This window comes from Equus przewalskii, chromosome X (assembly GCF_037783145.1).
Source record: "Equus przewalskii isolate Varuska chromosome X, EquPr2, whole genome shotgun sequence".
In the NCBI taxonomy this organism is placed as follows: Eukaryota; Metazoa; Chordata; class Mammalia; order Perissodactyla; family Equidae; genus Equus; species Equus przewalskii.
The window spans coordinates 14,305,507-14,331,346 of record NC_091863.1 but is presented as its reverse complement, the minus strand read 5'-3'; the positions used below and the strand labels follow the sequence as shown (position 1 = coordinate 14,331,346).

The 25,840-nt window shown below is 47.4% G+C and overlaps 3 protein-coding genes and 1 non-coding gene across 19 annotated transcripts in view; 2 read left to right on the top strand and 2 right to left on the bottom strand.

Annotated features, from left to right (window-relative positions):
* Nucleotides 1–1,217, bottom strand: part of PPEF1 (protein phosphatase with EF-hand domain 1) — a 122,710-nt gene extending 121,493 nt beyond the window's left edge. For 4 of the 12 annotated variants that reach the window (XM_070605261.1, XM_070605264.1, XM_070605265.1 and 1 more), the window contains exon 1: nucleotides 102–1,200. The gene's annotated coding sequence lies outside the window, so the exon portion shown is untranslated. Of the gene's footprint in view, nucleotides 1–101 lie in introns of all 12 variants that reach the window. The other 8 variants (XM_070605271.1, XM_070605259.1, XM_070605262.1 and 5 more) reach the window with 8 other exon arrangements.
* Nucleotides 1,218–1,300: 83 nt separating this feature from the next.
* TRNAV-UAC (transfer RNA valine (anticodon UAC)) lies at nucleotides 1,301–1,373 on the top strand. Its single transcript has one exon. It is a non-coding gene; the product is annotated as a tRNA-Val (tRNA).
* A 1,863-nt stretch (nucleotides 1,374–3,236) lies between these two features.
* RS1 (retinoschisin 1) lies at nucleotides 3,237–24,049 on the top strand. The gene is made up of 6 exons (XM_070605922.1): nucleotides 3,237–3,306; nucleotides 11,015–11,040; nucleotides 11,604–11,709; nucleotides 19,076–19,217; nucleotides 21,500–21,695; nucleotides 23,798–24,049. The coding sequence occupies exons 1-6, from the start codon at nucleotides 3,255–3,257 to the stop codon at nucleotides 23,948–23,950; spliced, it is 675 nt and encodes a 224-aa protein (XP_070462023.1). The 5' UTR covers nucleotides 3,237–3,254; the 3' UTR covers nucleotides 23,951–24,049.
* CDKL5 (cyclin dependent kinase like 5) overlaps nucleotides 13,780–25,840 on the bottom strand; it is a 202,326-nt gene continuing 190,265 nt past the window's right edge. For all 5 annotated transcript variants that reach the window (XM_070605913.1, XM_070605917.1, XM_070605918.1 and 2 more), the window contains 2 exons: nucleotides 18,584–18,682; nucleotides 13,780–13,975 (listed from right to left, as the gene is read on the bottom strand). In XM_070605913.1, coding sequence (XP_070462014.1) covers nucleotides 13,956–13,975; nucleotides 18,584–18,682 — 119 coding nt within the window. In that variant the 3' untranslated portion in view covers nucleotides 13,780–13,955. The remainder of the gene's footprint in view (nucleotides 13,976–18,583; nucleotides 18,683–25,840) is intronic.

Genomic DNA, 25,840 nt, shown 5'->3' with positions numbered 1-25,840 from the left:
GGGAGGAGAACTGACTAGTTCAAGAGTCCATAGCTGGTGAGTGGCCAAGACAGGATTAGAATCCAGATCGTGCCCCTCACATTAGAGCACCTCTCACCCACCTGTTTCTTCCAAGGGCTTTCCCAGGAAGACAGGAGTTGGCTGAAGGGGTTGCTTTCATAAAATCAAGTGTCATGTATCCACCAAGACGTCAGGGAGAAGGCCAGCCACAGTCTCCAGCCATGTCCAACTCAGCACTTAAAGATGACCCCCAAATGATTTTAAGCAGGTTTTCAAGCTTGAGGATGGCGAGCAATCCGAGGATGGCGACGAAGATCCATCCAGAAGCACTGGGGAGGGCAAAGAGCAGACAAGGTGAACCAAGAAGCGGGACCATACGGGAGCCCTTTGTCCTGGAGGGTCCCAGCACCTTATGGGGATCACAGTCCTGGAAGCCCCGCGGCAGGTTCGCCGGCCTCGCACAGGGTGCGCTGGATCTAATGTTCTGCTGTCACCGTCGTGGAATTCGTAATGACTTATGAACAAGGGACCTGGCATTTTCACGTTGCACTGGGCCCCTCAAATCTTGCGGGCAGTCCTGCTTCATACCCCCTCCAGCCACAAAGTGGTGGCCTGTCTACACCGCCGCGCCAATCCCACCCAGCCCCAGACAAAGCAGAGCGAACAAAAGCCAGGGAAGTTTTCGCCCCTCTCCGCGGGGAAGACTGGGGTGGAAAGGGCCAGGGGCGCATTAGGAGCCGACATCCTCGGGCCAGAGGCCGACCGAGCAGCGGCCTTTTCCAACCCTGCAAAATAAATGCCCCCCAGCACACCCCCGAACCCCGCCCTGCCCGAAGCTTGGCTCCCAGTGGGGCTCCCGTCCGCCCTGCTCCGGACTCGAGGTCTCCAACGTGCCCGAAGCGACTCGGGGTGTCCGTGGGGAACACGGGAAAGCGCGGGTCCCTCCCAAGCTGAGGGAAGCTGCCAGAAGGGGCCTTGGCCCGAGCATGGTCCGTTTGCGCCCGCCGGGCCGGCCTCGCCGACGCCCCGGCGGAGGGCAAGTTTGGGGACAGGAGACGAACGCGACGGCTCTCCCGGCCAGAAGGGTAAGCCTGGCCCTGGCTTCGCGGGTCGCAGTGGCGACGACCCCGGCGGACAAGGAGGGCGAAGCGCGCGCGGAGAGGAGCCGCAGCCCTGCACCTGGCCGCGAGCACTGATCTCGCGGGAGGGGCGAGGCCGCGGCGGGGGCGGGGCCGCGGCGGAGGCGCTCTTTCTGATGTCATACTATGAATAAACTAATGAGGGGGCTGGTTTGCGGGAAGGTTCCATAGTGTAGTGGTTATCACGTCTGCTTTACACGCAGAAGGTCCTGGGTTCGAGCCCCAGTGGAACCATAGGTAGGAAGCTGCTTTTTGATTTTTAATAACCATTCACTGCTTGGGTAGAAAGATGGAAAGCAAAGACGAGGTGGTTCTCTTTCTCCTTATACTTTATTTATTTATTTTTCTATTTTTGGGCATGTTTTTTATCACAAGCATAATGACAGATACCCTCTCCCATCCCCGCCGCCATCGCCCGACCTGAGAAACGGCACAGGTGGGGGCCCGGCCGGGTCGTAGTTCTGAGGACGCCCCCGCTCCGCCCGGGCCCTACCCCCGCTTCTCCTCCGGTGCTCTGCGGAGGCCTCGGAGAATAGGGCGCTCGTGGGAGGCAAGAACCCCCTGCGCTGCCCCCCAAAGCCTCCTGCTGAAATATGCCAAATAGAGCAACTCTTTGACCGCAGTTGAATTATTAAACGTTTATTATCATCATCATCATCATCATTATTAAAGGTTTTTCACTAAATTCTAAAATGCAGAGCAGGGGGAAAAAATAGTCCTTTTCCTTTTAATAGAGCAGCGGAGTTTGTTGAGTAGACCTTCGTGTGTTCAATGCAGACACCATACACAGTATAGAATGAATGTCAGGCTTGTAGATACCCAATAAAGGCAGACTGAATGACTGAACGTTATCCTAGTTCCTTTTTGTTTCTCTTCACTAGTTCATTACAGTTTCGTTTGGGGGGGTTATTATTATCTTTTTAACATTGGCCTGTTTCATCTTTGACAAGAGGAACGAAGGAAAGGTGTCTGGGACCCCGGGGGCTGAGGTGGGATAGTGGTGGCCAAGAACTAAAAAGGGAGGGGAAACTATTTTTCTCTGCATTTTTCCACATAGTTTTGCTCATACAGTGTGGACAATTGCATCCTTTTCTAATTCGAGTATAACATGTGATTGCTACTGTTATTACAATCACTTCATTAACTTGATTCTTTTTTTTACCATCTTAACCATTATTAAGTGTATGGTTCAGTAATGTTAAGTACATTCACATTGTTGTGAAAAAGATCTCCAGAACTTTTTCATCTTGCAAAACTGAAACTCTATACTCATTAAACAACTGCTCTTTCCCCCATCAACTTTATTATTAATGGCTGTACAATAATAATAGCTAATTATGTCAAGCACTGTTATAAGTATTATATATATATATATCATCCTATTTAAGCCTCAGGCTAACTCTGTGAAGTAGGCATTATTATCACCATCTTACAGATGAGAAAGTTGAGGCACAGAGACTTTAAGTAACTTGCCCAAGATCACTTAACAAGTGTTTGAGCTGGGATTTGCCCCCAGTCTGGCTTGGGAATCTCTGCTCTTAACCCCACCTGCTGCACTGAACCCCCTAACCTTGACCATGTAGATTGTTCCCCAGGTTTTGTTATTATAAATAACACAGCAATGCACATCTTTGTGTGTAACTGTCCCCCTCTCCCAAATTCAGTATTTTCCTGAGGGAACAGTATGAAAATGATGCCAAGGTGCTTTCTGAGAGGGGAATCCATGTCATTTTCATACAATTCAAGAATGTTAGTGCTTGTTTGGCAGGAAATTGCTCAAGGTCACGCCCTAGAAGATGATGGCGGTGAAAGGATTAAGACCTGGGTCTTCTGATTCTAGTTTCTATTTCCTTCCACTGTTCCCCTTCCACTTAAAGACAGAGTAAAACCAATATCTTCCTTTGCTAAATGGATCTGAGTTGACATTAGATTTTTCTCTGAGACTTCCTTGTTGGGGTAAGTAACTATGTGGGTTAACTTGGTGGGGCTCAGCGAAAGCCCTAAGAACTAAATGGAATAAGATGCTTAATGAGGCCAGTGCTCAAGCTAAGCTCCTGCTCCTGGAGAAGCTCTCCACTTCGAGAAGGTAGAGCTGCTGCCAAGGACAAGGGGAGAATGCCACACAAAATAGAAGGCTTCTTGTTTTTACTTCTCTTTGGCTATGAAGGTATGTGCTATCCAACCATTAGCACTCATTAAATACTTAATAATACACTTGAATTAATAATATAGCTGATTAAGAGAAATACAACCTGAATAATTAAAATATTATTAATTAGCAAGGCATGTTAATTAAGTAATATGGATTGTTAATGAACAACAGTTGTCTTGATATGGATGCGGTCCTTTTTGTCTCGCCGCTGGCTGTCTCGTTTTGTGAGGAGACTTCTAAAGTTCAAAGGATGCTTAAAATAGGACAGAAAGAAGGGTCTCAGAAAGTGTAGCTATAATTTGCAACAATTAATAAGAAAGTGTGGCATGTTCTTGAATATTTTTAGAAGTCAAGGTTAGAGTGATTGTAGAATTTAATCTTCCAAACCAGGATGCTATTGAGAGTGGAAGAAGATGCTATTAATAATTCTGCTGGGACAACAGGTGTAAACCAGGACTGTCCCAGGCAAATTGGGACGTGAGGTCACCCTAGTTTAAATATGGATTAACATAACAGGCCAAGTACCACTGGACTTTAATAGAAAGCATAATCCAACCGAGAGTCAAGAACTCCCAAAGACTCAATATACGCAATCATTTTTAAATTTCTGAATATCCTGGCAGGAGTGATATGCTTAAAGGAGTGAGGCGAAATTAAACGCAAATCTCTAAAACATTATCCAATTCTCTTTCAATCTTTGAAATAATACTTTCATGCCTCTCTCAGCTCTCAAGGACCCGTCAGCTCAGAATTCCTTTTTAGGATCATTCTGGACATTAGAAATTGGTCGAATGTCTTCTTTGTGCGCCTTGTGTTTTTATGTGCATGACAGGAGATAAGGAGGGCAGGAAGAGGAGGCCTCGCCACTCTGCAAATGACCTGGTAGACAGACACGACGAAACCCACACAAATAGAATCAGAATCCCTGGTTTACTTCACTCTCCTTTCTACCCTCTCCTTATATTTTATTGGTAGAGTACTCGCTTTCATGATTCCCCAGTCTCATGACTTTTGTTATTTAGTCACATTTCCCAGTATTTGGAAAGACTTGTAAAAATATAATCCCAAGGTCATTTTGCAAACCCAAATATGTTTCTAAGTGGGAGTCATTTAGACCAATTGTCTCTTTTTTTTCCCCCTTTACAATTAAGAGTCAGCAACTCATCCCAGAAACTCTTAATACTTTAAGATGCTTTTGGATTGACTCCACCTGTACGTTGGGTGAAGGTTCATCTGGGAATGCACAAATCATCATAATTAAACACTACCTATGTTTTATAACTGAGGCAGGCTTCTGTTTATCGTACGTTGTACTTTTGGATTCAATGCCAACGATGATTTTGAAAACATCCATCTTATTAAATTATGTTGGTTCATTACTTGGTCATGGTTATTATATAAAAACAAACCAAAGAATCGCCAAACTTCATCTTACAGGTGAGGGTGTCCTCTCTGCAGGTGTGCCAACCATCAGGGATAGCAGATTTTTTTTTAAGCAGCTTTATTGAGATGTAATTTACATACCATTTAAATTCACCCATTTAAAGTGTGCAATTCAAGGGTTTTTAGTATATTTGCAGATTTGTGCAGCACACAATCTAATTTTAGAACATTTTCATCACCCCAAAAAGAAACCTGCACACATTCCACACTCGCTCCCCATTTCCCCCTCCCCTCAAACACTGATCTACTTTCTGTCTCCAGAGATTTTCTGTTCTGGACATTTCATTTCAGTGGAATCATACAACTTATGGTCTTTTGTCTTTCACTAGGCATATGTTTGTGAGGTTCATTTGGGTTGAAGCATGTCCGGAAGACAGATTTACCCATGAATATGCCCGTCGCCTAAAATAGTAACACTTTCACACCAGAAGCAATTTCCTTCTTTCTTCTTCGAGAGGGTTGGTACTGCAGCCTGCCGTTTTTCTCCTGTGGCTTATTCTTGTTTCTCAAGTAGATTGGAAGCTGGTTACAGTTTTTATCATTCATAATTTTATGCTTTTCTCCTCAGCTTTATCTGTTTCCATGGGAAGGAAAGCTCTGTATTTAGTGACAGCCAATCAAAAAGACTAAAATAGTCTTTCCTATGTGTGTCTAATGGGCACTTTCCTCTTGGGCTTGCAAGGTACATTTCGAGAAACAGCATGCCTTGAATTTTCTTGCTGTGGTAATGAGGGTTTCCCCATGGCATGGCCCTTTGAGCAAAAGGGCGGAATGCTCCCATATTGCATATATCTAAGACTGGTGAGTGGCAGACTTCCCAGATGCTCTAGCGGAAACCCATACCGTGGAGGAATCGCGAAAACCCATCCGAGAAAAATAGGCAACCACGTCATCTAAATCTTTTTCTTTTTCCTTTAAAGGCTGACCTGTTTTCTTTTGCTCATTTCAACTACATTATTTCCTGGTATTATACTATGTTGCTGTCAAACATGCTTTTATTCCCCAGCTTTTTGGTGATTCATTTTGGGGGCTACAGCAGCCACGTTGCTGCTCCCTTGGTGACAGCTTTTCCTGTAAAATGCTTGTTGTTCCTTCCCTCTTTGCTTATTTGCATGAGGTTCTGGTGTCTCAGAATGCCAGGCTGTCTGCAGACGAAGGCTTTCTGGGGAGGGGAGCCTGGGAGGGAAAAAAATGCCAGAATTCTGACCATTTGACTGAGCACAGGCAGTGGCTCTGAAACCAGGCCTTCCTCTTAGGTCTCTTCCTCTCCACTGGTAGACAGTGACGAACCTCCTCGCCCTTTCCTTTTAGCCTGATGCTTTGCTTCTGCAGAACATGGAGCCCCTCCAGGGCCCACCCGTAGACCGGGTAACAAAAAAGGCCCTGAAGTCCGGGGCAATTCAAGGGGCCCCATTTGAACTCTGGGTTTGCTCAGCTGTAGCCGCATAGACCCTCTTCAGTGACAGACACAGCCTCTGGGCCAAATTGATTTGGTTATTAAGGCCACGCTGTCAGTGACCGACACGCCTCGCCCTTGGTCCCCCGCAAAAGAGGGTCTTGGCACAATTGATGTTTGCCCAACTGGCAGAGCCTTTCTGCATGTCAGCGCTCCCCAGCTTCTCTTGAGATGGGATGGAGCTGAGTGCCTCCTAGAATAACAACCCCCAAATCAGCTAGATGCCAACCGCTCATCTACTTTGCAGTTTTTGAGGAGCAGCTGCGGGACTGAGGCTCTGGTTTCATGTACGAATTAACTGCAAGGAGCACAGGGCACCACCCAGGCTATCTGAGATTTCCCTTGAGCTCCAGAAGCTTCCAGCCAGCTGCCCACTCAAGGTCAACACTTGGGTGTCCCCAAAGGCCTCTCAAACAGAATAGTTAAATCCCTTCCCCTCAAATCCCTGCTCCCCCTGGAACCTTCTCCTCCCCCAGCAAATGGTAGCTCTCTCCACCCAGTTACTTGGGCCTCAAACCTCTCTTTCTTTCACACCCATGTCATCTGTCAGCAAATCCTGTTGGCACCACCTTCCAAACAGTCAGAATCCAGCCACTTCTCATCACCTCCACTGCCACCATGCTGGGCCAAGCTGCCGTCATCTCTCCTCTGGATGATGGCACTTGCCTGACTAGGCTCCTTGCTTCCAGCTTTGCCCCGGCAGTCTGGTCTACACTCAGCAGCCAGAGGGAGCCTTGTAAGTCACAGGCAGTCTTGTCTCTCCTCCCTTTGACCCTCCTCAATGTCTTACTCAGGGTAAATGCCAAAGTCCTTGCGTGCCCACAAGGCCCTGCACAGACTGCCTCCCTTAATGCTCCCCCCTTCATCTCCTAAAACTCTCCTTTATTCCCTGGCTCCAGCCCCAGGGCTCCTTGCTCTTCCTAGAACACGCAGGCCAGGTGGAACTTGGACTGTGGCAAGGGGACCCACCAAAAGGTTTGGAGCAAGAAAGTGACACAATCAGATTTGCATTCTGTTCCATTGGCAGCACAGGGGATGGATGAGGCGAGGTCTCCCTTTAGCGGGGAGAGTAACCAGGAGAGAGGGTAAGGCCTAAAACAGGAAGTGGTAATGGGGGTGCAGAGGGAAAAAGGCCCCTGGTAGACACTGGATGTGGGCGTTTAGGAAAAAGAGGTGACTAAGACGAGTCCCCGGTCTCTGGATGGGGTGGTAGATGAATGGCAGAGCCATTCAGTAGGATGAGAAATAGAGAAAGGAGAAGCACCTGAGGAAGGATGTAATGGGTTCTGTTTTTTAAAAAAAGTTTATATTGAAGAATAACGTACACACATTTATTTAAGTATATGTACACACAGAAAAGTAGAGGTAGGTAGGTGCACAGCTCAATGAATTTTCACTCTGAACACACCCACATAACCAGCCCTTGGACCAAATAACAGAACGTTACCAGGCCCCCAGACACCCTCTCTGGGCTTCCTCTCTACCACTCCCTGTCCCTAGTGCGACCAAGACCCTAAAATCTAATAGCATAGATAACTTTTGCCTGGTTTTGTGCATTTTAAATGGCTTCATATGGTGTGTCCACTTTAGCATGTGACTTTTCACTCAACCTTGTTCATGAGATGCAGCCACGTTGAGGCGTGGAGCTGGAGAGCCTTCATTTTCATTGCAGTATGGGGTTCCACCATGTGAACTTACCACGTGGATCCGTTTGCAAAGGATTCCCAGACCCAATTCCGATGTGTATGCGTGGAGGCTCCCCACTCCAACAAGCGGTTCCCTCATGCCAGCAGAGTGTCTGAGAATTCAACTCAATTCTGACTCTACCTACCTGGAGATAGAATCAGATTCCACAGGGAAAGTGCTCAGTCCCACCAGACCGCCCTGCACGTCAGATGCCAGTCACAAGCCCAGCTTCCTACCTGTGCTTCTGATCCATGGGCCATAGATCAGAGGTTACCAAGACCCCCTCCTTGGATTCAATTAATTTGCTAGAATGGCTCACAGAACTGAAGAAAACCCATTTACTCACTGGATTACCGATTTAGTACAAAGGACATTAAAGGATATGAATCAATAACCAGAGGAAGAGATACGTAGGGCACGGTCTCGAAAAAAGGAGCTTCTGTCCTCATGGAGCTTGGGGCCCAGCACGGTGGCACGTGGAAGCGTTCTGGTTCCCCAGCGTGGAAGCTCTCCAAAAAAGGCCCATGAGCTGTCATTCGGGTTCTCATGGAGGCTTCACTACATAGTCATGACTGACTAAGTCATTGGCAATTGATTCAACCTCCAGCCCCACCCCACCCCCCTTGGAAATCAGGGGGTGGGACTGAAAGTTCCAATCCTCTGATCACACAGCTGTCTCCACTGGCAACCAGCCCCCACCCTTGGGTGCTTTTCAAAAGTCACCTCATTAACGTAACAAGAGATACGGTTTGTGACTCTCATGCTTAGGAAATTCCAAGGGTTTTGGGAGCTGTGAACCAGGAACTGTGGATGAAGACCAAATATATATGAGAAATATATTTTGGTCATCTGAATGACCAAATATATGTTTCTTATAAATTTCTTATAAATCACAATATCATACTATTCTACTCTTGATAAGCATATGAGTGTTTCCAGTTTGGGGTTGTTACAAACACTGCTGCTGTGAATAATCTAGTACGTGTTTTTGTTTGTCAGAGAACATATGTATGCACTTCTGGTGGGTAAATTCTTAGGAGTGGAATTGCTGGGTCATAGGAAACGTATATGTCCAGCCTTAACATAAATGTCCAAACAGTTTTTCAAAGAGGTTAGACCAACCTATACCCCTACCTTCAACATATGAGAGTTCAGGTTGCTCATGACCTTGCCAACACTTGGTTGGGTACAGTTTCAGATAGTAAGAGACACTTAGGGGGAGATATCCAGGAAGCCATTCAATGCAGGTGTCGGAATCTTGGATTTAGCAACATTTATGGGGGTGGGAGGGAGAGGAAGCAGAGCTCTCAAGAGAAATTGAGGATTATTCAGAGTGGTGGGAGAAGAAACAAGTGAGCAGTGTGATGGGGAAGATGAGAGGGACTGACACCACCCAATGTTGCCGAGTGAAGACGTAAGGGCAGGGTTGGGAAGAGCCCGTTGGATGTGAAATTAAGAAGTCATTGGTAACTTCCTTTGCCAGAACAGGGCTTGGCCTCCTATCAAGATGGCGCTCGCTCCCTAACCTTCACCGCTACCTGAGGGGGTCAATTCTGCCCATAGCATGTGGACCAAGGAGTCTCTAGGAATGAACAGCCAGTGGACAGGGGCCCAGGAGAGAGAGGAGTTTGGTGACCATGGGTGAGGGATGACCCTGAATCTGCGCAGGCTAAAAGATAATGCCCCCGGGACTCCCACTGCAAGTTATGCATGACCCGACAGAGTACTCACCACGTGCATTGTCCAGGGGTCCATCTTCTCTTGGATCCTCAAGCCCCTGGTGGGCAAAGATCGAGGCTTCCATTTCAGAAGGCCCAGGCCCTAGTGCAGTGCCACACTCACAGTGGACGTGCAAAAGTGGTTTGTGGAATGGGTAAATATGTATTATTTAAACGAAGGCACAATTTTTAAAAGATAGCTTTATAATTGTGATGAAAAAGGTGAGACCATTCCTTTACTTTCTAAAACAAATCTGAAAGTTTTTGTGGGCAGCAGATTCAATTTTTAGATAGGAAAGTGGTTAAGGAAGGACTTTCATTTCTTACTGTCGACACTCAGGTTTTGTTTGAGATCTTTATAATAGTTGTGTGTTGCTTTTATAATCAGAAAAGAAATGAAAGTATTTGTTTTGTTGAAAATGGGAAATGGAGCTTTGGTGCCATGTCTAACGGAACCTTCTGCGAGAGTGGCAATGTCCTGTATCTGCACCATCCAGTACAGTAGCCGCTAGCCACATGTGACCAGTAAGTGCTTGAAATGTGGCTGGTGTGACTGAGGAATTGAATTTTTAATTTTATTAATTTCAATTTTTAATTTTTAATTTTAAGAATTTTAATTAGTTTAAATTCAAACAGCCACACAGGACTAGTGGCTGTCACATTAGGCAGTGCAGCTTTAAACCATCAGTTTTTGTTAATATATACAAATTCTTTTCCTATTAAAGTAGGCATAATTTATTCATAATTTCATAATTTATTATTCATATTTCTATAAAGATAGCTTTATGTTAAATTTTGCACACTTTTCAATTTTCCTACATCATTTATACGATATTGATGCTTTCATTGTAGTTTGATATTTTCTGTACATTCTAGGCAAACCTAAAAAAGATTTTCTAAACAAAGTCCTAATCCTAAGTAACGTATATACGTCACAGTGGGGGAGACACTAGGAATGATGATAGTTAACAAGTAAAGGGAAAAACTCGCAATGTTAATGTCAAGTGGAAAAGAAACGTAAACATTGTTTAGATAGTTGGTTCTCATATATGTTTTAAAAAATACACATAGAAAAAAGAGAGGAAAGATTTACACTAAGATGTTAACAGCGTTGCCTTTGGTGGTAAAAAAAAAAACAGGTTTTTTTTTCTCTTTGCTGCATTAATATATTTTCCAAAATTCTATAATGAACAATAATAATAATTATCCTTGTCTTTCTGTTTAATTTCACTGTCCCTAGTTTCTCGACATCTGTGGATGTTTTTCCTGGCAGACATTTACCAGTTTGACTTCTTCCAGAAGGGGCTCTGTTAACTTATATGTGACTATTTTCATTTTGCTTTTCCATGTAATGTATCATTTTGTTGAATTTCTCTTTCTTTTTTTAACTTGATTTTTCCTCTCTTGTCCTTCTGCTCAGCCACACTGGGATTATCGTCTACTGAGGTACGTTACAGTAGGAAGGCTGGAATTTATGTGGATCCCGTTTTTGAAGATTTTCCTAACCAAAAATGATGTATAGGATTATCACTTTTTAAAAAAATGTATTTTTTTTCTGGTGGTGGCAATAGTATGTTTTATCTGGGCAAGCTCCAAGATTGGTGTTTCAATGAGAGAATACAAGTAAACCAGGTCTTAAATCAGATGGCGTAATCTCGAATCCAGTACCTTATAAAATTGGATCCCCAGAAGGGACTTCCAGGGGATGTGAGGAGCCTGACCTTGGATTTGGCCTCCCCAAGCCCCCGAAGATAACTATAATGGGGTGAACATTGCCCTCTACACGGTGTGTCTGTGAGATTACTAGCTGGTTACTCACAGTGGCACACTCAAAGCTGAGTGGCAACTGTGCGTGTTAAGGCTGGATGAATAATTCGATTGTGCTATAGTAGTGTGAAAGCAGCCATAGACAGTAGGCAATGAATGAGCAAGGCTTTTCCTGAGGTGCGGACCGCAGGTGCCTTTGACCATGACTTTTCTGATGCTCCTGCCCCTCTGGCTTCTCACAGGATGAGGGCGAGGACCCCTGGTACCACAAAGCGTGCAAGTGCGATTGCCAAGGAGGCACCAACACCCTGTGGTCTGTGGGTGCCACCTCCTTAGACTGCATACCGGGTGAGTGTCCCCTCTCCTTGGGACACCAGATCCTTGGGGTATCCTTGGGAACACCCTGTTTCTCCTCCTTTCAACCAAGCTGAATTAAACCCCCGAATACCATGCTCTGGGTTTTCTCCAGTTGGCCTTTCAGCTTCAAATCTCACAATGGCCACTGCTCCAACCAACTCCACTGATGTCATTGCTCAGAACAGCTTCCTGGATCTCTACTTGGCCTTGGTGAGATGATAAGATGGGACATAATTTTCAATAAAAGAGATTAATAGAATTTAGTGAAAATAAATTAATGGTCGGTGGCAGGGAGTTTTGAGAAGAGCATAGGCCTTCGAGCCAGAAAGACCAGAGTTGGAATGCTGGCTACCTCATCTCTTATCTAGGACTCCCACTTCGGTCTTTTTCTGTCAAATGGAGGTAAGAGTACTGGGCCTGGGTATTTATTGCTCACCAGACAACCAAGCATTTCCCCACATTCCAGCCTCCTTGCCATTAGCTGGTGCCACATGAGCAGTTCCAGCCAAAGCGAGCCTGTCGCTTCTGAAATGAGGCACTTAGGACTGGTACTCAACTCTATGGCTCACCCTTTCCCTGCTTGAGAGAGTGGCTTGTCCTTCAGCCTGGGTGCCTGGGAGGGTAAGTGGAGCAGAACTCCCTGCAGACCCATCATGGACAAGTGACCTGAGTGAAAAATAAACCTTTGTTGTGTTAAGCTTCTGAAATTTCCGGGACAATTTGTTCCGCAGCATAACAGCCTTTCCTGACTAATATGAATGTCTTCCTCTAAGGTGGGGCCTGCAACTTTGTCTGTAGAGGACCAGACCGTAAGTAAATATTTGTGGCTCTGTGAGCCATATGGTCTCAACTCCTCAGTTCTGCCATTGTAGTGGGAAAGCAGCCACAGACAATGTGTAAATGCATGAGTATGGCTGTGTTCCAATAAAACTTTGTTTACAAAACCAGGCGGTGAGCCACATTTAGCCCAAGGGCCACAGTTTGCCGGCCCCTGCTCTGGGGAGCTGGTATGAGGAATGAATCTGATGAGGCATTAAAGTACCTTGTGTTGTACCTGGCAAACTGGAGCATTTACTCAAGGTCAGCTTCTTTTCCTCCTGCCTCCTGAGAACTCACACTCTGACTTCCAGAGGCTTGGGGCGGCCCTGCAAGTATTTGCAACGCTCAGTCCTTTCCACAGCTCTGAGCCTCTTTTGCATGAAAGTGTCCCTGCCACCCATCTCTAGGCTTATGATGGTGCCACCAGACAACGTGACTCACTTTCCATAATCGCTCTAATAGCTCCATGAGAGACAGGTTTGTGTGTATGTGTGTGAGCCTCTCTGCATATTTCATTAAATTTGCATTAAAATAGCGAATTGTGGGGAGGGGAGGGGGGTCTGGAAAGGCTTTTGCTGCCTTCGTTTTCCCAGTTACTAAAAGGGTAAGAAGTTGTTTCTGAACTCAGTCTTCTGGAAGGGAACAGTGGGATCCCAGGAGTAAGGAAAACAGTCAGGGCTGTTTAGTTCGGTGGGCTTCTCCTATGGGATGTCCCACTGTGCTCCATGGCAGGAGCTCCCGCAGCCATTATATGTTGGTGTGATCTGCCCAGTCAACAGTGAAGCACCCTCCTTAATAATCCATTTAGAATTCAATTCCACCCTCTTTCATCATGTGCCTGTTATGTGCCAGGCACTGATGGGGAGACAAAAATGAAGGCATTACCTCCCCCCTGGAGGAGTTGACCATTTAGTGGAAACAAATGTTCTCTTCGCTAGAGGCATGAGACCTACTGGAATTCTATTCCAAGGAAGTGCTTTCTAAGAAGAAATTGAAAAGAGATTATTTATGTGGCTTCATTGGCCCAATCAACTGTGACGCTGAGGAGGGCCGTCTGTTTGAGAAATGTGAGGGTGACCCTGGTCCCCCAAGCTTTCTCCTCTATGCAGTTGCCGTGAACTTGACTTTCTGAAATCAGAAATTCTTTTAGCATACGTGTTCTCCTCTCCTCACTGGTTTTTTTTGTTTGTGTTTTTAAACAACACAGGTATTTCCAGGAAGGAAAAAAATACCACCTTGGAGTTAGATGGTTGATTCATTGGTGTTAATTGGTTTTTTCATAAAAGAAATGATTCAGGGCAGGACCAACCACAATCTTTCAGAAGTCACTTGCTCATCAGTGCCTCAGATCCTCATCGGAATGTCAAGAACAAGTCTTGGTCTCCCTGGAACCTAAGATTCATTTCTTCCAGCAGAGTTCAGTTTAGGGAAGAAGAGCCTAGAAAGCACAGAAGGAAAGGAGGGTCATTCAGAGGTGCCAGGAGGCGCTCCCAGGTGCACACTGGCGGGTACTGCCCGGAGGCCCCACCCACAGAGCAGAAGGTGACCGGCTAGGTACATTACGGCCTCCTAATCTTCAGCTTAACGCTATTAAAAATACTAAAAGGTCTGTCTTTTCTGCGGTTGAGCCCTGACTGTCTCAGCTCTCTGAGGGGGGACCTAGGGGAGGGAAGGCATCAAAGTATAAGAAATCCAACGACTCGATGCTTTACTATATTATTCTAGATTTCATATCTCAGTATTATATTCAAGTTTATACTCCTTCGATAAATATTGTTCTGTATTCTATACGTTGTCATATATAATCAAGTCTAATACAAGTGCATAGTAGTATTCATGTATCTCTTGTCAAGAATGTCGCTGACCTCTCCTTGTGCTCCTTGAGGCTGACATTCTTTATAAGCATGTCTGGCCCTCATGCCTACAAATCGAGAAATCATCTACTGAATCAGAAAGGCTGACGTGTTGAGGATACGCAGCCTGGACCACCAGCACGTTGGGCATATGCCTTTATGCATCTACTCATCCAATCAGAAGAGCCACTTGTGCCACAGAAGATGCAAGTTTTTCCTTAAAATGAATGTAGAAACATTCTTCCTCCATTTAAAATGTTACTTAATAGCTACAGTAACAAACTTCCATGGGGCCGAAACCCCGGGAAGGGCATATTCTGTGCATGTCTAGTGGGGTCCCTTAGTTCCTTCAGCAACATTATTCGCGTTGCATAATACTAGCTGATGCTCAGTTGTCAGTCTATTTTTGATTAGGCCAGTGGGAATTCTCTGGCCTGGCCAACGTCTGCTTCCTCCCTGAGCCCTCCGCTTCGTGTTTCTGCCATTTTCTCTGCTTATCCCCAGCGACCATCCAAGATGGGCTGACAATGTTGGTTTATCCTGCCATCCCGTCAGTAACTGCTGAGTGCCCAGCACGTGCGGGCACGCTCGCCTCAGAGGATAGAATGGTGAGCGAGGCAGAGCTCGGGAGCCGACAGTGAAATACTCACGAGGAGGAGGGATGAGGGGCAGGGATAGGGCCCTTACCCCGCTCGGGCTGGGCAGCGGAAGCAGGCAGAGATCTGCAGCACGAGCAGAGCTGGCCAGGTGAAGGGGGAGGAGGGGGGACAGGGGTGTCACAGGCAGAGGGAACGGCCTCAAGGGAGGGCCTCCAGGCCTGCTAGAAGACCTGAAGGGAGCTCAGCGAGGATCATGGAAGGAGGAGGAGAGAGGGAAAGGAGTCAGGAAAAATAATAGTAACATAACCGGAGGTCAGTTTACTCCACAGCACACACAGCACGAGAAATGTCATGTTTTCTAATTGTTCCAAGTTCAAATAACTCCAGTTGTAGTCCCCCTTTGTCATGGCCTGTGAGGAGTCTGAAGACAGGATTGTTGAAGGTTTTCCGTTCTCCTTTGGACTACATGCCCACCTCCCCCCTGCCCCTGGCCCCAGGCTTGCGACGGCCTCCTAGGGTCAGGGCCGGGCTCAGGCTGGGCAGCAGGCTCGCTGCCCGACCCACTGCCCCACTCGAAGGTGGACGCCTTGCTGGCGGCTCTTCTCCCTCTGAACCCAGCTCAACTTGGGCACCTTCCCAAGTTTCCTGAGGGTGCCCAGAGCTCAGGTCTCCCAGGCCCCTTCTGTGGTCCAGCCCCCTCAGAGGAACTATGTCCCCTCGGAGCTCAGGCCCCTACCACAAGTTCCCCCCACACACAATGGTCAAAGCCCAGGGTCTCCAGCTACCTCCTCCTCTGGGATAAGCAGCTAATTCCTGTTGAGGCCTAGATCTTCCAAATCCATAAGCCTGAGAGAGGCAGTCAATAGGCTTCTCCTTTCTCAAATATCACGCCCATGCGGATACACACACACACACACACACACACACACACGGCATATTCCTTCTTGGGGCAAGGAGAGCCCAAACCTATGGAAACACGAAGCTGGCCTCCTTCCCAGGGAGCTGTAAGGGGAATAAAGGGACGGGTCACAGGGGCGTAGCCGGGTGTTACATTCCTTCCCTGGTGGTCTTCACCAGAAAAACACACACACAAAACTCAGGAAGTCATCAATACATTCTCACAAATTCACCCAATGACACCAACATTAGCTGCTGGTTTTTGGCCAGGTGCTACAAATTGTACACTCTACAAATACTATTTTGTGTAATCCCATGGCAACCTTATGGAGGGCAGTACTACTGTCGTGCCCGTTTCAGAGATGAGGAAACTTGAGACCCACAGAGGTTAGCAACTTGCCTAAGTTCATGCAGAAGGAAAGTGGGATCTGATCCCAGGTCGCATTAGCTCTAAGCAGGCGTTCATAACCCTGGCTGCCCATTACAATCACCTGCAGCTTTACCCCATGCCCAGGCCCTACCCCAGACCAGTGCCATCAGAATCTCTGGGGGTGTGGCCCGAACATGAGCACTTCTGTAGTTCCCCCGGATGATTCCAGGGGGCAGCCCAGGCTCGGAGTCCCTGCTTTGTGCCCTGGGCCAAACCACCAGGTTTCTGGGTTAGTAGCTGGGTAGCTGGAGGCACCAATGCCTGACACGGGAGCGCTGGTCAGCGACGGGCTTGGGCTTGGCCGCTGAAGGGCTCAGTTGTGGACATATGGGGCATGAAGCCTCTTTGGGTCACCCAGATGGAAATGTTCACCTGGAAAATATTCAGGGAGCAGCGAGATGAAGCTTGGAGCCTGGGAGTCATGCATTGGCTCCCAGACACCGGCTGAAGCCATGGGGACGGTGAGGTCATCGCCTCCCCTGGAGAGTGTGGGTAGGATCCATGTCTGAACAAGCCCTCACAGGCCCCCAAGGCCATTGCCAGTGGCCAGGTCCCTGCAGCCTACGGCCCACTGTTAACTATTAGATGGACTACTTGGGAAGAAATGGCAAAGGAGACGTGAAGGGAAATCAGAGAAAGGGCGAAATGCCAAGAATAAAGCGATCAGAGAGGGGATGACAGCTTTTCCCTTTCCTCTGTCCCCTCCCTCAGAGCTGGTGGCCCTGGAGCAAGAAAAGGGAATTTCAGGATGGAGGGCCTTAGAGACACCTGCAGTTAGAATTTAAGTGACAACCAAGGGCCTAACTGAAACCCAGCTTTCTGCCTCTGGGGCCTCGTCCCTCCTTCCAGGAGCACGGGCTTGTCTTCCAGGTCGGAGGAGAGTTGACAAGGTGGAGGAGCCCCCAAGGCCATGGGCACCAGGCCCCCTGAATCCGCCAGCCAACAGATGCCTTCCCTGGCAGGGCAAGGTTTCCAAAATGCGCTTTGAAAGAGTGCCTGTTAAAAATGCAGCCGCTCTGGGGGGAGTCCTGGATACTGCATTCTCTACAAGCCTCCCTGAAGATTCGGCCGCACAAGCTGTGATGGAGCGGCCCATAAATGCTCCTGTTCTCTCTCTCAGGAACCCACAGGATTTGAACAGGCCCCCAAAGCCTCAGGGACTCGATAAGCTGCAAATGCTGTCCCCTTGCCCCCAGTCCCGCTGAACCGCAGCGCCTGGTGGGAGTTGGACCTACTGCTTTGGTGCATTGGGCAGAAAGGCAGTTAAGCGCCCTGGCCAGAGGCCTGAAGCTGTCCTTCTGTCTTTAGCCTCTGGGGACAGGGCATGACTGTCCCTACAGGCATTCTGGAACCTCAAAATGGCATTCAAGCTTTTGCATGCTTCATCCAGCTTTACTGACTTTCAAAAATTATCCTCCCGAAAGCCCTCAGCACGCGTTTTACTGTTGAAGGTGATGAGGCTCCAGCAAATATGTTCAGCTCTTCAATCTGAACTCAAATTTACACATGGGAAAAAGTAATCTGATTTACCTTACTTGAAGTTTATAACTCACAACCAGAAAACTAGGAGAATATTTGCAGAAGTTTATCATTTGTTTTCTATAGAACTTCAGCTAGAAACTAGGTTGGTTATAAACAAGAGAACTCCTGAATAGTGGTTTATTGAATTAGGAGTTTTGTTTTGACTCACATGGTACAAAGACTAGGGGTAGGGAGTTGCTTAAGCATATCAGGGCTGAGGTTTCTGCAGTTCTCTTGGCCTTACCCCTACGGCACAAGATGGCTACTGTTGCAGCAGCCATCAGGTCTTTGTTCTAGGCAACAGGAAAAAACAATAAGCAAGCAAAACCTGATCAGAAATCCCCAGCAGACATCCTGTTATATCTACTGGTCAGAAATTGTGTCCTGTGGTCACTTCTAACTGCAAGGGAGGCTGGGAAAGATTATTTTTTCAGCTGGCCACATTGTTGCCCCCAACAAAATTCAGGTTCTTTAGTCAAAAAGAAGGGGACAATGGATACTGGGTGAGCAATTGGCAGTCTCTGGCCAGGTAACCCAATGCTAAATATGAGAAGAAATACATAGGAAGCAGCAGACAATTAGCACAGAAGAACTAACTTGGCTATTCTTATTTGGAAAAAGCACTTCCTTTCAACCGTTCCTCATTCAACAGACATTCAGGCACAGTTCACCTTTTTTTTTTTTTCATTAGACTAGTGAGAAAACTGCAATTTTCAAGTGGGAATTCAGTCTTAATATATAATTACCTTTCTTGCAGCTCACCCTTCTTTTGCTCCTACAATTGGCATCACGTGCTGCCTGAGGAAAATTAGGGACCCTGATGTCATCATGCGGGACGGCTAAACCTGTGTTAACGAGGCAAATAAAGAGTATGGCATTTAAGTATGATATTTCACTACGAACCTCTTCATTTTCAGGTCTCTAAGTTGGTGGAGGAGGCGAAGTATTCTCCCCCCCGCCCCGCCACGAGGTTGCCATAGAACCACTTGGCTCTGCTTTTACGAATGTCCTGTCTCTATGACAATCCCTTCACTCCATCCTCACTCTCTTCTGGCAAGAGCAATGACTGGGTGGAAACCCCAGCCCAGCCCGTTGTGAACCACGCTGACAAGTAAAAAGTTTTCCACCTTCCGAAGCGCAAATGAGGTGGTTTGAGTGGTCATTTCAGCCAGGCCGTGTTTGTGGAGCACTGCCACGCCATACGAGGGTTCTAAAGCGCACTGGTTTTCCTTCCCCAGAATGCCCATACCATAAGCCCCTGGGTTTCGAGTCAGGAGAGGTGACCCCAGAGCAGATCACCTGCTCCAACCCGGAGCAGTACGTGGGCTGGTACTCCTCGTGGACCGCCAACAAGGCCCGGCTCAACAGTCAAGGCTTTGGGTAAGCAGGGAAGGGGGCTCACATGGGATTTTGTTCCATGTGACTTGAAAAAGTAGGTCTCCGTAGTAAGTGAATGACAAAGAATGCATTTATTTATTCAACAAATATTGAGTGCCTCCCACGTGCCGAGGACTGTGGCTAGAGCAGTGAACAGAGTGGATTGAGGGCTCGGCCTTCGAAAAGCACCCAGTTTCGCGGGGGAGATGGACTCTGAGCACACACTCACACAACTGATCATTGGGTAAGTGTGACGAGTGCTCTGGAGGAGACAAAGAAGGGAGAAGACCCGGCCCTGTGGAGCATCAGGGAAGGCTTTCTAAGGAAAAGATACTTAACCTGCGACCTGCCCTTGGCCAGGTGAGGGGAGGAGAGGCACAAGGTACAGCAGGTGCAAAGGTCCTGAGTTGGGAAGATCCCTCCAAGGCATGGATGGGGGCCATAAAGAAGGCCAGCAAGGTTAGAGTACAGGTGACACAAGGCTGGAGGGGTAGGCAGAAGTCAGATTGTGCAGGCCCTTATATGTCATGGTAAGGATTGTGGTCCTTATTTTAGGGATAATGGGAGGACCCTGAATGTGCCTTAATTAGAACACATGTTGGTGCTGCTGTAACTAACAAAGAGCCCCACAGTACAGAGACCTAAACAATGGCGGGCTATAGTTCTTGCTCATTTACAAGTTTCATTAGGGAATCTGGGGGGTGCTAATGGCGGTAATGGAGCTGGATGGTATCAGGGGCCCAGACTTTGTTCTGTCATCTGTAACATGAAGCTTCCATCTCCGGGCCCAAGATTGCCTGCTCTAGCTTCCACTATACACCTAGATGCTAGTCAGTAGGGAGAAGAGAAGACCAGAGTACACCCACTTTCCTTTAAGGATACAAACATAATCCTATTGGCCACTTCGGCCCACAACCCATTGATCAGAACTTGGTCCAATGGCCCCACCTAGCTGCAAGGGAGACTGGGAAATGTGATCTTAGCTGGATGGCCATTTGCCCAGAGGAAACTCAGGGGCTCTATTACTAAAGAAAGACGGGAAGAACATATTGGGAGACAATTAGCAGACTCTACCAGAGAAAGAGTTGAAGTTGGGGACTATCACAATCAGATTGGTGTTTTAAGAAAAATCTTCTGGCTCCCGTGGGGAGAGCTGTTGGGGGGAGCAAGAATAATCCAGGGAGACCAGTTAAGTAAGCTACACAGCTGTCTAGGCGAGAATTAAGGGTGACGTGGGCCAGAGTGGTGGCAGTGAAATGGAGAGAAGCAAATGACTTTGAGAAACATTTGGAGATGGAGCCAATAGATGGATCGGATATTTGAGGTGACAGAGAGGAATGGGCCAAGGATGGCTCTCAGGTCGCTGGCATGAACCCCTGGGAAGATGGGGGTGTCATCCAGAGAGATGAATACTGGAAGGAGGGGTTGGAGTGGGATAAATCAGGGTCACTTTTGGAGAAGTTTCATTTGAGATCTGTAAGGCATCCAGGAGAAGTTGTCTAGCCAGCAATGGGTTCACGGGATTCGGACTTTAGGAAACGTCTGGGATGGAAGTAAGAAGTCAGGGGCCACCCAAGGAGCAAGTCCAGAATTAGAAGAGAAGGCAGCCAAGGACTGAGTCCCAAGAAGCTAATAAATACACAATAAAATAAAATTTAAAAAAAACAACAAAGGGGAAAGTATAGGTTTCTACCATTTTTGAGGGATATAGCTAAAAAACAAATCAGTTCCTTCAATGGTTGGTTTGCGTTACAATTGTCAAGAGCCCTTCCAGCCACTCGCTTCAGTGTTCTGCACATGGTAGACACTCCCTGAAAGCCACGGATGACAGCACCTGAGGGAGACGCAGATAGGTATGAAGAGAGTAAATTAAAGCGAAAAAAAAGACATGGAGAAAGAAACATCAGGGGAGCCCAAGAAAAGGGAAGGGGGCTGGCGGGTACAGTAATCATGCATTCTCGTGTTTTAAAGGAAGACATGCTCAACCACACCCCAAAGGTGATTTCAGCTACACTCAAAGGCATTTCTTTGACAAATTAGTTGAATCTGGCAATTTTTCCTTGGGTGGGGGAGATGCAGGGAGAGAGAGAGAATGATCTAAGTGTCACAGAGGCTGGTCACTTCTCGGAGACAAGCCTCTGGGTGCTTAGGGGATTGCAGCTCAGCCTGCCTGAGCTTTGCGGCGGCTCTTTGGGCACTGGTGTCCCCTCAAGAGACAGTGCCCCCTGGCTTTTCGGAGATGCTCACGGGGAAAGGCTCCCAGTGAGTCGCTGCATCCCCCGCAGGTGCGCCTGGCTCTCCAAATTCCAGGACAGCAGCCAGTGGTTACAGATAGACCTGAAGGAGGTCAAGGTGATTTCAGGGATCCTCACCCAGGGGCGCTGTGACATCGACGAGTGGATGACCAAGTACAGCGTGCAGTACAGGACTGATGAGAGCCTGAACTGGATTTACTATAAGGACCAGACCGGAAATAACCGGGTAAGTTGGGCTTCCCTCAAACCACTATCAGCTCACACTCTCTGGGACCCCCCTGAGGGCCCTGTCCCTGTGCTCCTGTCGCCGCCCTCTGTCAGAGCACTGACCCCAAGGCACGGTGAGCCATCTGTCCTTCTTTCTCACAACACCCGCTGCCCTCTAACAACAACGCATGTGTCTTTTCTTGTTGTATCCCTGGTGCCTAGCATGGTTGGTTTGCCAAAGAGTTTTGCTCATGTTTCGCCACTCTTGTTGCGAAAGAAATCTTTGAATTCTCCTATCAGCATATAGTTGCTTGAATGATCAAAACTGGTTATGGGGACTATTCCAAACTCACTGGATGGCTGAACACTTTGCTGCCTGGGTCTGCTTTGATCCATTAGCGGGCAGGTTCTCATCCATTTATGTAGCTCTGGCCGCTCCTCCTATTGATGGAGACCGACTGCTGGCAAGCTTTGGATGACCCCGCAAGTCAGCCACGACACCATGTAAGTGGTTAACACAACTCCAGCAGTGCAGACACGGAGGCACTTACCCCTTGGAGCAATTTTATATCTTACTCATTTCTGAGGGCCGAGCCCCAAGTCTCGTTCATCATAGACTGAACACAGTAGGCTCTTATACATACATATATATATATATATATAGATCTAATCAATATTATCTATATAATGTATATTTGCAATGAATTAAAAACTCACTAGCTGTTTGGAAATGTTAACTGTCCTTTTACCTGAGAGTGAGGACTTCCCTGGCCAATTGGGACATTTAATCAGGTGAGGTAGACATGTGGGGCTGAAAATCAGAAGGCTTTGTACTCTCTGATGACAATTTGTACAGCAAGACATTCACGGGTTGAGATTTCAAGGAGTTTGAACACAATAGGAAAAACTGTCTTGATACTTGGACATTTTATTTCATTTTTGTTCTTATTAGTTGACTTTTCAAAAAGATGTGAGAATTCTTTTTCAAGCCCTGTGTTTCTGAAGGCCTTGACTGTTCTTTGCAAAGAGGCACTCTGCTCGGAGGAGCCTGGAGAAGCTTGTTCCATCCACCCTCGTCACCTGGTTCCTGCCTTGACTAAGTTCAAGGGCAAACAGTTTAGAGAAGGGAGTGCGGGCAGTTGCTACCGGGAAGAAAGGCAAGATCATGGCAGCCGAGGTCCTTCTTGTTTTGTCAATGGTTAAAGCCAATGTGACACCCAGATTTTTTCAGATTATCCCAGAAGGAAATGAAATGTTCCAATGTCATCAGGCAGAGCACTATGACTCTGGAACGGGGGCAAAGAATGCTTTCTTTGGAAATATAGCCAAAAATCCACTGTACCTTTTTGTTACATCCTGAAAAACACGAAGCAAACCCTTTTTCTCTCTATTCTGGGCACCGCCCACCCCCATCCAGAATCTCCCCGCTAGTTTTTATGTCTTTTTCTTTTTCTAAAATATTTTTCCAAGTCTAAAACGTACTTGCCATTTGTATCAACGTAGAGAGACACACTTAAGTTTCGGCTCACCACTTCAGGGCCAACTCATGAATTTTTACTTGAATCTCACTTTGGATACCTTTGGAACACGGGAACATTCCTCTTTGTGTGAGGTCGTCCTTTTCAAAATTTGTCAAAATGCAAAGGATTAAAACACAACATTGGTGATAAGAGGCACTTTTTTTTTTTTTTTTATCAGCGCCGTCCAATAGAGCTTTCTGCAATGACGGAAATGTTAATATCTGCACTGTCCAATATGGCAGCCACTGATCACATGAAGCTGTTGAGCTTGGCTAGTGTGACTGAGGAACGGAATTGTTACCTAATTTTACTTCATTTAAATTTAAATAGTCACACATGGCTAGTGGCTACCATACTGGATGGCACTGTTCTAGATGTCCCCATATAGTGACTTGGAGATGCCCTGAGCCTGTAGGTCACTCACTTGAGCTAACCATCACTCAAGGTCAGGTTTTAGGGTGGGAGGGATCCACAAATTCTCTGCACTTAAATCACTTTCTGAGGTTTTCCAGGCAGAAGTTGAAGCCATCTCCAGACAGGAATCATTCTTCCTTTTCTCTCTCCTGATGTGACAGTGACAGGATTTTCTCCCTCTCTTTAGGTCTTCTATGGAAACTCAGACCGAACCTCCACAGTCCAGAACCTGCTGCGGCCCCCAATTATTTCCCGCTTCATCCGGCTGATCCCACTGGGCTGGCACGTCCGCATCGCCATCCGGATGGAGCTGCTGGAGTGTGTCAGCAAGTGTCCCTGACGCCTCCTGCCTCAGCCTCGGCCCTCGGGGGGAGGGCGCAGAGGGCCTGGGGGACCCTGATGCCGCACTGTGACAAACAAGGCCGTATTTTACAAGCTGCTCTCGGGTTTTTTTTGTCTCCATGATGCTGTGAAAGGTGCAGTCCCAGGGGAACACGAAGCAGCCCTGATCATTCGAGAATTCTTGTGCTTTACCACGTTCAAAACAGGAACAGAGAGTTTCATAAACCCTCACTTTGAATGCAAAGGGGGAGCAAGCTTGCAGTTTCTCCTAGCTAGGTTTTCGTTAAATCAGGGCCTCTTAGGACTTTAGAGCACCGGGTAGGCAGAGTGAAAGTTTTGGGGCTGACTGGGTGGCGGCGTTGAGTATGGTGGATGGGAGCCTGTGTCCTGGTCTCCTGAGAGCCATACACGTCCAAACGCCTCACGTAGGATGGCCTCCCCTGCCCCGGGCTCTCGTCTCCTGCACACAGAGATTGTGCATGGGCCCATGCTGCAGCCCATTTCAGGCCAACTGTCCTTCTGTGGTCACTATTTAGGTGAATACACGGGGCAGGCTGCAGGTGTCAGTAGCAAAGTTTCCCTCTATTTAGGAACCCCAAACGACCAGAACACACTGGAATTTCCCTTTCGCTATGGCTACCATTCTTCAACAAGCCTAACACTTTGAAAACAGTTGGCCCAGGAGCTATCACTGGCCGCTGGGAGGAGGCCCATTAACTGACTACATGCTTTGCAGGAAGTGGTCAGGACCTACACCCTAAGAAGGGCAATGTGGCTACATCCCTGCAGAGCCCAACCGTCCAACCTCTGCCCCCTGGCCTTGCAACACACAAACACACCTGCTCCTGATGCTTAAACCTCCCTGGGAAGGAACGAGCCTGGAACGGGCCTGGGCCTCCCCTCCTGGAGGAGCTCCTTAAGCAGGGAGCTGGGGGAACAGTGTAAGTCTCCTCTGTCATTTATAGCCCCTGAAAAGACCCTTCCCTGGGACAGGCTGATGACATGGGGGATGGGCAGGAGAGGATTTGAAAGTAGGAGTTGAGAGGGGGTGGAATCAGAGGATGTGGGTCCTCCAACGAGACTGGGGAATCCAAGACCGTCCTGGCTCCGACGCGGTGCAGCCTTCGCCAGCAGCTCCTTTCTCTGAGTTCCTTTCTGTTTTCAAACGCCAAGCCCAGTGAATGGACTCACACTAACACGATCCTGAACATCACATTCGCCTTCTCTGTGAGCGGGCAGCTGCCTAAAGGCCCAAAATCTCTTCCCTGGTGTTTTTGGGCTTAGAACAACTTCATACATACATATATATATATACAGACACTTTTTTTTTTTTTTGGCGAGGAAGATTTGCCCTAAGCTAACAGCTGTGCCAATCTTCCTCTACTTTGTATGTGGGACACTGCCACAGCATGGCTTGATGAGTGGTGTGTAGGTCAGCGCCCGGGATCTGAACCTGTGAACCCCAGGCTGCCAAAGCAGATTGTGCAAACTTAACCACTACACTGCTGGGACGGTCCCAGAACAGGTTCATATTTAACCCAGCATCTTTCTAACCCCATGCTGTATACCTGAACCCGGAAAAATGTTTTTTCCCTGTTCAATCTTCTCTCAAATATAAACGTATCAACTCAGGGTAGGGAAAAAAACTCCTTCTCTGGCCTTAGGACACATGGACAAATCCATTTTGAACGGAATGCCTGATGGGAGACCCTCACTGGGAAAGCTGAATGAACTTTCATCATGACACAGATTGTCAGAGAAAATGGCAGTAGCCTGAGTTCAGGTCCTCTACAACTGGCACTCCAGACGCAGGAGGGAAGTAGAGTTAAGGGAAAAAAGAAAAGAACGAAAGTGTGAGGCAGGAATAAAGGTTCTCCAAATAATCGTT

What these genes read in the sequence shown, in the direction of transcription:
- RS1 (XM_070605922.1), top strand. Translation starts at nt 3,255, where the DNA reads ATGCCACACAAAATAGAAGGCTTCTTGTTTTTACTTCTCTTTGGCTAT. An exon ending in ACTTCTCTTTGGCTATGAAG is followed by an intron (nt 3,307 to 11,014) that starts GTATGTGCTATC and finishes CCTTCTGCTCAG; the next exon opens with CCACACTGGGATTATCGTCT. An exon ending in ACCAGACCGGAAATAACCGG is followed by an intron (nt 21,696 to 23,797) that starts GTAAGTTGGGCT and finishes CCCTCTCTTTAG; the next exon opens with GTCTTCTATGGAAACTCAGA.